The 10,762-nt window shown below is 41.2% G+C and overlaps 2 protein-coding genes and 1 long non-coding RNA gene across 4 annotated transcripts; 1 reads left to right on the forward strand and 2 right to left on the reverse strand.

Moving 5' to 3' along the window:
• Nucleotides 1-937: 937 nt before the first annotated feature.
• Nucleotides 938-3,177, reverse strand: LOC5516784. Of its 2 annotated transcripts, XM_001636837.3 has the most exons (2): nt 1,461-3,177; nt 938-1,375 (listed from the first exon to the last, which is right to left on the reverse strand). In XM_001636837.3, the coding sequence occupies exons 1-2, from the start codon at nt 3,077-3,079 to the stop codon at nt 1,255-1,257; spliced, it is 1,740 nt and encodes a 579-aa protein (XP_001636887.1). In that variant the 5' UTR covers nt 3,080-3,177; the 3' UTR covers nt 938-1,254. The 2 variants fall into 2 exon arrangements, with proteins under 2 accessions (XP_001636887.1, XP_032242627.1); XM_032386736.2 differs by having other exon boundaries at nt 938-3,177.
• A 1,531-nt stretch (nt 3,178-4,708) lies between these two features.
• Nucleotides 4,709-5,608, reverse strand: LOC116620842. The gene is made up of 2 exons (XR_004297256.1): nt 5,431-5,608; nt 4,709-5,104 (listed from the first exon to the last, which is right to left on the reverse strand). It is a non-coding gene; the product is annotated as an uncharacterized LOC116620842 (long non-coding RNA).
• Nucleotides 5,103-9,929, forward strand: LOC5516785 (tubulin alpha-1 chain). Its single transcript, XM_001636779.3, has 5 exons — nt 5,103-5,255; nt 5,608-5,830; nt 7,811-7,959; nt 8,222-8,902; nt 9,534-9,929. The coding sequence occupies exons 1-5, from the start codon at nt 5,253-5,255 to the stop codon at nt 9,831-9,833; spliced, it is 1,356 nt and encodes a 451-aa protein (XP_001636829.2). The 5' UTR covers nt 5,103-5,252; the 3' UTR covers nt 9,834-9,929.
• The last annotated feature ends 833 nt before the right edge of the window (nt 9,930-10,762 follow it).

A 10,762-nucleotide genomic window follows, 5' to 3' on the forward strand; every position in this document is an offset into this window, starting at 1 on the left:
AAATACTGTAAATCATTCATAACAAATTCAAAATAAATTTTGTCGTTTTCGCATTTTCCTCGTAAAACTAGTGCTCAGGGAAATAAAGCAAAAAGAAGTCTAAGTTGTTAACCTGTGTATCATTCATTGCCTGGGGAAAACATTATGGCCAAGTAGAAAAAAAAAATGTACTCATTGCTCAAGCATTTCAAAACAATTAAAATGCTCCAATTTCACCTGTAAAAAGGAGTGCTGACTTGTCCGCAAGTGCATGCCAAGAGCTATTCGGCTGCTCTAATCTTTTACTTCCCTTCCTATTTTCAAATTTCAAATAGGGGCTCATCATCTTTACTAGGCGTCAACGAACACGATAGAAGCGCAGATGAGGTTGATATTGACAACCGAAACACAAGCGGCGTCGCCCAAAGGGGATACACTCTTTTTTATAAGAACGTCTAATTTTCTGTTGAGGCTGAGCCATTCTTATTTTTGGGAAATCTTAAGGCTGGATATGTTCTTAACGATGTTCTTAAATTTCAGTTTATATAAGAATATAATACCCAATGAATTATTAGGAAGAGAATTACACTAATGATGAATAACAAAGGTTGTTACTATGAGCACAATTCATTTTGCATTTTAGAACGCATCAGGACTAAAAAAGAAAAAGAAATGCTGCTGTCTGAGCCTTGGCATGTTCTTAAAATTTGGGGAAATCTCAGGATCGACGATCTTACAAAAAAGTTCTTATAAAAAAGAGTTTTCTTTGCACTCATGTGACCCTGATTTTTTTTCGTTATTTACTTTTTCTTTTTTTAAATTTTGAGCCTCTTTTCTACGAATGAAGTTAGGAATCCACTATTCTCCCCCTCTCCCTCAGTGACCCCCTACCCTCAGGTTTGACAATATTATGGGCTGGTGCTGGTCAGAGACGGCAATTGCGATGATGATGACGATGTTATAGTAAAGTACTTGAATTTATTTGTATGTTTCTTGGGTCATGTAACTTGGTGGTTGAATTGGACAAAAAGGACAAAGCTGCAGAGGGCTAGGAACCTGGTTATTGCCGAGCTATTAATGCACGGGTGGCACGGTATCTCTAGGTAACACAGTTCCCTCGATAACGGTTTTGAGGCCGAAATCTAGCGTTTCCTGACATACAGGGACGTGGGACATATAGGGACGCGTGACGGACGCGTGACGGACGCGTGACGTTACGGGACGCATGACATATAAGGACGTTCGTCAAAATAACCTATCTTGGTCACAAACAGTCTAAATGCCCCCTTCCTCTCTCCAGCCTAGAACTGATGCCGATATTCTTGATTCTCCTTTGTACTTAATTTTTCCCAGTTCTTGAAGATTCGTCACTTGGTTATGCGCATAAAGATTTTTTCTAGTAAACAAAAACAGAATTATTATTCCTGTCCGCTACGGCAACATGGCCGTTCTTCATGACTGTGATTCCACCCGACAAGTACCTGTGATGACTCATGAAATTAATGCGCCGAAGAAACGTCCCACATTTCTTGAACATCATCAACGAATTAGAAGCTCTGTCTGCTACTATGATCTCCTTAGAAAGCTGGTCAACCGCTATGCCACATGGGTAAAACTTTCGAGAGCAGTTCGTCGATCTTGGCTTGATGGGTTTCCTGTGTGTAGCGGTTTGATCAATGACGTAAATACAGGATAAACCGGTTATAAGGTATTCACCGCGACCGCTGACACAAATACTAGAATCCTGAGATAACATTAGAGGCGAATTTTGGTCGCACAGATTGATTGACAATTCTGGAAGGGCGTCTCCATCTTGTAAACTGACAGCAAGTATGACGTCACTGAATAACATGACGAGGCATGCATTGCCCTCGTCCACAGCTAAACCCTTCAACTTTGACCTGCGTGACCCGAGACCCGAGTTATTTACCCTCCATCTAAAACTCCCCTTCGCATCCAAAGCTACTATTTCGTTCATGAATTGGTTAGTGTGCTTAGTCTTGTAATTCTTGCTGAAGTAGATATTGTCTTGAGCATCTGTGACGACGTTCTGCGGTGACAGGAGACAACTGGATTTCACAACAAGTGCATCGGTTGATGAAGTAATGTCTAAACTCAGATCGACATATGAGTAGATGAGCTCCCCTGAGGAAGAAAACCTCTTTATGGCTCTATTTCCGCGGTCTGCGACTAAAAACTCCCCTTTACTTGTAGTCACCACGTCAGAGGGTCCATCAAACACGTCTTCAGTTTTATCATATTCTCCAAACGACCACACGTAGGGGCGAATAACTTTATCATGGAACACAGGGTGTACCGTGCGATCAGATCCAATCATAACCTCGGGCCAGTCACTGAGTACGTCTTGGCCTTTCTCACAGTAGTGCATATACTCCCAGAGCATTCTATTTAGGGAAATGACACTAGTAATAAGGGTATCCCGGCGCATCTCACAAAACCACCGCTTAACATGAAACCCTCCGAACTTGACCTCGAAGCTTTCTTCCACTTCAGGTAAGCCATTCAACTGCTCTAGGTAGTTTTTGCACAACACAATGGCAACTTCCGGTTTTTCCAAGTGCTCTAGGATGGTAGCCGACACGCGAAACTTCATGGCAAGAATTCGGTCGCAAATCTTTAATGCTCCGTTGCTGAATGCTTTGGTTGCGCTCCTGGAAGCTTGGTTAAATTTCAATTTGGCCTCCTTGTAGGTGGAATCATCGGGTTTGATACTTAGAATATCAAATCCGTCATTCATGATATGGAATATCTCCCATTCATCGCAAGCGGAAGTCTCGGTGGATTTGCGATGTGTTTTAAACGTCTCATTCTCGAGCCTGACCACACATGGTTGAGTCTCGGAGAGATAATGATACAGGAGACTAACGCCATCTCTAAAGAAGTTCGCTGCTGCACACAGTTCCGCCTTGCAAAGACCGTCCAGCTTTTCGCGAATATCTTTCAGTTCTCGTACAATAAAGTCGCGAAATTTCTCGTTTGTGACATCCCCATGATCCAAGGCGTTCGCTCCTTTGTCCCTTAGCTTGCTTATAAGCAGCGCGAACACCAGTCGTAGGCCCTCACAGGCAATGGAAGGCATGGTAGAAGCTCTGATATCACGGTGAGTCGAATCACACAACTCAGCTTTATATCGTATTTCCAGGTTGTCAATCAGATAACAAATCTGATTGGTAATGACCTTTTGACTATTGTTGAGAGTCATAATGTCAGCTTTATAAATAAACAGCACTTGTTTGTCGCACTTCCCAGCACAAAACGTCTATTTTACCCTGGCTTTTTGTCCGTTTTCAGACAGTTCGAGATAAAATTGGTAAGATAAAATAGGATGAGGTAGCTGAAAGCCTGGCCTCCTTAACATTTACTGTTTTGGAGACACCGTGGGGCGACAAAGAGATGGAGTTATAATACCTTTATAATAGGAATTGATGCGATTAGTATGGGTTCTTAGAAAGACCCAGAATTGTTTATGTATTTTTTCGTGATCTCGTGATCCATACGTCCAAAGTCTAAATTTGTTACCTTCCAATCCATTCATTCAATTTCAATTTCTTATTGATCGATATTGCCTCCAGAATCCGGTCGTTTCCTGTAATAGTCATAGCATTCATTCGCGCTCACTCCGGCGATCGGCATATAGTGTTGACGGTCCTGTGCAGTTATTGTCTTTTGCTTTTTTATATATAAAATTTACTTGAATCTCTTCGGAAACGCAGGGGCGGATACAGGGGGGGATTGGGTGGATATCCACCCCCCCCCCCCGCTTTTTTTAGTAAAAAAAATTGAAAAGCCACTTTGTTTGTAGCAAATAGCTTGATTTTGTATTATCTATGTAGTGACCTACCAAGAACCACGTTATCAGTTAAAAGCCGTCTATCCGGCCATTATTCACTCCCATTTTAAAATCCTGGGCCGCCCCTGAAACGGCATTCGTTCGCGCTAACTTCCGCGCGCGCTCTTCAGCCCTTCCGAGGACTTCAGAGGGTCCTCGGTACGTGATCTAGGAGTGTGGGGCAAATGAAGAGCAGAAAATATTTTGTAAGTTGACGGAAAAATAAATACTGTTCATATGATAAAATGCTTCAATAATTAGCCCATAGTCTTCAGTTTGTGTTTTCAGTCAGTAAAAAAAAAAAAAAAAACGGGTGTGCATAAAACGCGGATCCGTACGCCGGATTAGCTTTTTAGAGTATTTTCTCGCAAAGTATTAAAAAGGGATTATTTTTATATAATAACGATAAATTAATGAATGTATGATAATAATACATAAATATAAAATTTAATTTTAAATTGATCGAGTTATGTTTGTGATAAGGAAATCAGGAATTTTGTATCAAATTTCCTGCACATATGTTTTGCGTTTCCTACAAAACACATTATTTACAAATATATATATATATATATAAAAACACTGTTTCATCCGCCCAAAAACCCTGTTTCTTAGTCGCCCACTCTTTAGGGATGATTTCTATAAATCAAGATATAACACGCTCTACATCTCTGTATCCGAGCACTCTTCTATGACCGCCTACACTCGCACGCATTATTTTGAAAATATATATATTTTATATATTAAAAAAGATGAGCCCCTAAATAATGTATTTTAATTTATATTGTTAACTTATAAATCTTTCAAAAAATATTATAAAGTATTAAAAATGTAGTTCAGTCCGAGTTATGTGGGCAAACAAAGTAAACTTCAACAACGTTGAGCTTAACATAGCTCCGTTATTTATTGGTTTTTGATGGTTTGCAAAATCTCGTTTATACTGTGTTACATGAAAACAAGTCCCTCACTTTATTATACAAGTCATCCACTTTATTATAACAAGTCATCCAATATTTACATGCAACGTGCACTATCATTGGATGTACCTAAGCCAGATTTACTAGCGATAGATTTTTGACATTGTTTTTATTCGTAAGCGTTTTTAAAAGTGACAGCGCCATTTCGCGCCGCGTTTTTACCAAGAGACGCTACTAACGACCAGTGGCTTGTGTGAGTGTTTGGCGTTTTACTTGCGCCCCCCGCAGACTCCTGGTGGGATGAGAGCTGCGCACGCAGAAAGGCGTGTTTATTGTGGCAAGCGGACCCGGATGATTCAAGCTGTGGAATATTACGAAATAAACATTTGATTGGTTCGCTGGTTACTCATCAATTCATAAATCAGAATAAAAGACGCGTGAATTAGTTTGGAGTGCATATTCATTGGGAAGGAGACGTTACTTCTGTTATCCCGAAAAGGCTCGAGAAAATGGTGAGTCAAAACTTCCATCTTATATCATGGCCACGTAATACAGAGCAATTTATTATGTCTTTTTTGTATTATTTCTGGAAATTAACCGTTGTTGAACCAAAAAATAATTCTAATTTTTTTTTATTTCAATCTGAGTAGCCATAGAACAAACTTGCATGAGAAAATTCGCTCTTACAAAGCATTTTGCGCCTCCTTTTCTTGAGTATAGGTTGTTAACCCTTGGTTGTGATACCTTGGCGTCTTTTATAAAGCTGCACTTTAAAGGCTGCACTTGCACTTAAAAGTCTTGCATATCGATACGCGATATGGCATTTCTATTTTCGTTTTTAATTTGCCCCCTTCTATCGTTAAGCGCGAGTGTATCTCCGTTCACGTTGGACAAGCCGGTGTGCAGATCGGTAACGCCTGTTGGGAGTTGTACTGCCTCGAACACGGAATCCAACCCGATGGCCAGATGCCGAGCGACAAGACGATCGATGGAGGCGATGACTCGTTCAACACTTTTTTCAGCGAGACCGGGGGAGGCAAGCACGTCCCTAGGGCCGTATTTGTGGATTTGGAGCCCTCTGTTGTCGGTAGGATGAAGGATTGTTTTCCAAATATCCCCCTTCCACCCGTGCGTCTAGCTTTTTGAGGATTTGGGTTAGCAAAACAATAATGATTACCACGCGCCTCGAACATTCAAAGGCCACCTGCCACCAACGCCAATGGCAGTCGCCAATCGCTTGGAATTGTCAAATACGAAATAAAGCGATTCTAAATTGGCCGTCCTCAATTCATTTAGAATCAATGCGCTCTTTTATTTGATTTGGATGAAATAAAACAGACTTGAAGGAATAAAGCGTCGTGTATGTTTTTTAGTAGCACTTTTCCGTATTTCTTTGCGGGATTCATTGTGATAGTTATGCAAAAATAAAATCAATTCCACGCAAGCGCGGTAAGGGAGTTGCCATAAATTATTTAAGAAAGGCCTTTAGACTCCAAGAGAGTGCGTAGATAGAATCTTCAAAATGCGTGAATTCGCCAAATTATCCTGATGTCCAAAATGTGACTAGTAGGGGGATAAAAAAGATAAGATAATTTTAAGAAATTTACATTAATTTAACGATATAGGATGAAAATAGAATTTAAAAAAATTACACCGTCATTTTTCCATCCGGCACATTGCCGAGTCTCAAATCATTCGTTTTTCATCAAATCATTCATTTTCCATCGGCTTATTCAACCGAGCAACCGAGAGAGCAAAAATTCGTACCGAACTTTATTCTGGATTTTTATTTTTTGTTTTCTTGCAACTATAAAACCGTTTTATTTTCAATTGTAAACAATAACTAAGGAGTGGTTCATCGACATTCTTTAACATCACGTATGTTGATAGGCTTCGGGCTTTTATGCACCCTCTGTCATTTCGACAAACTCTATTTTCTGATGCCACGCAAGACCATATAAAAAATTAATCGGCCTGATACATTGCTCGGGGGCATAACGAGAGTGTGACATCATTTTCTTTTTTAATTTGCCTTGTTTAAACTGAGTAGCCATCAATAGCGTTTTGTCAATATGCAACACAAGATTGATTAAAACTGAGTGACTTGACTTGAACTAAGTAGCGACCAGGAAATATTATCCTTAGTAACTGGGCCGTCGAAATAAAGCGACCCATCTGCGACCACTGACACCGCTAGCTTATCCGACTTAAATTGCAGTTCGAGCCTTTAAAGTTCTAAAAAATCTTTCACTTATATCAATCTAGCCAAAACAAGGCATAGATAAACTTTCAAATTCTGAAAAGGGAATTAAATATGATTGAAATTTGAATTTTCTACAGATCTTCTAAAATTGTCCTGGTCGCGCGAAAGGAGATTGAATCGAGTGAATAATTCCAAGTTTTGGCGGGAAAATCTGAGAACGACGTATTTCCCTTAATCCGTTAAAATTCAGAGACGGCAATGTCGGCATTCTTGACTACGAATGCAGCGCGCGCGCAAAAACAATTCAAAGACTAAAAATATCTGCTAAATTTTGTTAAAGTTAAATAATCGGTAAAAGTTGTAACGACACAACGTTCTTCAGCAATAACTAAGACATGAAGACGGGAACCGGTTTAGCGCGCGTATATGTTTTCTCATGTAATTTGGTTGACATCTCGATCTACGTCACAAATGACTGGACCCCGGGCCTTTCATTTCACGGCCTTTTTTTTCGAAGGTTGACCAAAATACCTCAATATTACAGATTTGAGTTATTCGCGCGAACGCGTGTTTTATAGGGTTCATACGAACCACATACCATTTGGAAGATGAAAATATAAAGAATTGACAAAGTATATCAAATCTAAAAGGTTATATGGACCTTAAATAATCTTATAATCAAATAATATACCATGGCCCGTAACTAGGGGATCCATAGGTTGCGTTTTTTTTTTGCCATCAATGCAGGCGCCGATACGCCTAAGGATGTTTATATATGACTTCATTCCTCTAACAATATATTAAAAGAGGCGTATAGACCAATAGATCCCGCCATTTACTAACCCCTGCCTGTCTAACTTGCAGACGAGGTCCGAATGGGCACATACAGGGACTTGTTTCACCCTGATCAACTGATCACTGGCAAGGAGGATGCCGCTAACAACTATGCCCGCGGGCACTACACCGTCGGCAAAGAGCACATAGACTTAACACTGGAAAAGATCAGGAAGCTGGTAGGTGCAGGTTGTCACGGTTTAGATAATCTCCGTCCAATACGTTAGCGATGAAAGGGTAGCCTGGACAACAGGCTCTTGAAAAGCGCCCCAGAGAAGCTCCCGGAGAAGCCGTTCTATCGGACGTAGCGCTCGGCTCAAAAGCCTGCTCGCTATCGCATCCGTTTTTTTTTTTTTTTTTTCGCATCTAAGCTCGGCTTTCCCATCTTTCACGTTGATCAGGCTAATGTAAGGGTCATAAATAGACTCTGATCTTTTTCAGGCTGATCAATGTACTGGTCTTCAAGGATTCTTGATCTTCCATTCCTTCGGCGGTGGTACGGGGTCTGGATTCTCCTCACTCCTGATGGAGCGCCTCTCAGTTGACTACGGCAAGAAGTCTAAATTGGAATTTGCTATCTACCCAGCTCCTCAGATCTCTACTGCTGTGGTCGAGCCCTACAACTCCATTCTGACCACTCACACCACCCTAGAGCACTCTGACTGCGCCTTCATGGTGGACAATGAGGCAATTTACGACATCTGCCGCCGCAACCTGGACATTGAGAGACCTACCTACACAAACCTAAACCGTCTGATTGGTCAGATTGTGTCCTCCATCACCGCCTCTCTGCGCTTTGATGGTGCCTTGAACGTGGATCTCACCGAGTTCCAGACCAACTTGGTGCCGTACCCTCGTATTCACTTCCCCCTGGCTACATATGCCCCAGTCATCTCTGCTGAAAAGGCCTATCACGAGCAACTGACCGTAGCTGATATAACGAACGCCTGCTTTGAGCCTGCCAATCAGATGGTGAAGTGTGACCCACGTCACGGCAAGTATATGGCCTGCTGTCTGCTCTACCGTGGTGATGTTGTCCCCAAGGATGTCAATGCTGCTATCGCCACCATCAAGACCAAGAGAACCATCCAGTTTGTTGACTGGTGCCCCACTGGATTCAAGGTGGGTATTCGTCACAAGGCGCCAGGTCATTTTTCGTGGGCCACGGTTTACTCAACAACCCGCAATTATCTGCAGGAAAAACAGATATGACTCTCACGAATCTTTATGTTAATCCCGATCATTTTCTTGATCAAAATGATAGGATTTCCGCCCCTTAATAAATTAGCCCACAGGAACCTTAATAAATGTATGCGCAGAGTAGATAAGCAGCTGATAATGTAGTTAAAAGTGGACAATTTCTTGTCACTTTCTTGAGTTTCCTGTAAGCCTCATCCCCAGGCTATTCTCGGTTAGAACTACTCATTCGGTGCCGTCATGAAGACGGTGGTCGCATCCTAAAGAGGGTCGCCCGGGAACGACGATGTCTTCCGCAAAACGTTGTTTGGGCTATGCTATTATTATTTGATATTGCGCGAAAAAACATTCTGAAAATTAAAAGAGATTGCATAAATAAGGAACAATCGCGACTTCAAGGGCATGGAGATAGAGGCGCGCGAAAGGTCGATAAAGATGACAATAGGCAAAACTGTGAATGTCCTTGGTGGTAAAACGGCCGAAATCCTCTAACGAGAATGTTGGCAGTCTAGCAATGATTGTGTACTGTCCTAAATAAATCTAACAATATCCACAGGTCGGTATCAACTACCAGCAACCGACCGCCGTCCCCGGCGGTGACCTGGCCAAGGTGCAGCGATCCGTGTGCATGTTGAGCAACACCACAGCCATCGCCGATGCCTGGGCTCGTCTAAATCACAAGTTTGATCTGATGTACGCCAAGCGTGCCTTTGTCCACTGGTATGTGGGTGAGGGTATGGAGGAAGGAGAGTTCTCCGAGGCTCGTGAGGATTTGGCAGCCCTTGAGAAGGATTACGAGGAGGTCGGCGTTGATAGTGTTGATAATGACGGCGAGACAGAAGCCGAGGAATACTAGAATAGAGAATTGTCAAAGAGGAAGGGATTCAATGGTATTGTATTGTATATTATAAAAATGATCCATCTGTAATAAACCGAGATGTTATCATGAAAAGAATGTATTCGTTCATTCAAACTTTGCTTTCGTTTGTAATTATGGGCTTTCCGTTTAACTACGATGAGATCGTTCATTTCCCATTAAAAAAAAGGGTCAGGTCGCAAACTTAAATGAATAGCGAGAATACTTGGGCGGATACTTGGAACGCGGTTTCTCAGTTAAGATTCTTGGGGGGGGGGAGGGGGTGGGGGATATTTTGGGCATACTGCAAACGACACCTGAAAATTGATGGGTTCTAGTTCCCATTCATTTCTCATTTTTCCCCTCCATCCACCAAAGTCACACACGACACAAACACAAAAAACGCGGAATGTTTACCCCCAATCTGTGATAAGCCCAACGGAAAATATTATCCGGCCTCACGCCGAATATTAGCGAAGTATAAATAAACACTATACCTAGGATGTATTTTTTAAAAGTTCTTTTGAATATTTCAAGATTAAATCTAAAAAAAGTAATGCTAAAACGTTTTAACTTTTACATTTTAATAATAAAACTTAGTAAACTTGTCACGGGGCCCGTTAGCATCTCGTGACAGCCTCAGATGACGGGATATCAAAAAAAAAAAAAAAATCAGTATATCCTAATAAATATTTGGATTCGTCCCAAAACCTTGAAATAAGACTACTCAATTTTATTGTATAAAATATATCATCTTGCCGAAAGTTTTTAAAAAAATGAACAAACAGCGATCATATTCCAGCGAAAAATCGAACGGGACCCGAGAAAAAATAGAACGAGCAGGATAATAATGACATCATGCTATGGAAACATTAATTTGGCTTAAACCTTATACCGGTGGCCCATGAGTTTATATATTTTATGAAATT

The sequence above is a fragment of the Nematostella vectensis genome, chromosome 2, assembly GCF_932526225.1.
Source record: "Nematostella vectensis chromosome 2, jaNemVect1.1, whole genome shotgun sequence".
NCBI lineage: Eukaryota > Metazoa > Cnidaria > Anthozoa > Actiniaria > Edwardsiidae > Nematostella > Nematostella vectensis.

Coding starts and splice junctions, on each gene's coding strand:
- LOC5516784 (XM_001636837.3), bottom strand. CDS start 3,079: ATGCCTTCCATTGCCTGTGAGGGCCTACGACTGGTGTTCGCGCTGCTT. Junction 1,376..1,460: donor AATTTCATGAGTCATCACAG/GTACTTGTCGGG, acceptor TTTGTTTACTAG/AAAAAATCTTTATGCGCATA.
- LOC5516785 (XM_001636779.3), top strand. Junction 7,960..8,221: donor TGGAAAAGATCAGGAAGCTG/GTAGGTGCAGGT, acceptor GATCTTTTTCAG/GCTGATCAATGTACTGGTCT. Junction 8,903..9,533: donor GGTGCCCCACTGGATTCAAG/GTGGGTATTCGT, acceptor CAATATCCACAG/GTCGGTATCAACTACCAGCA.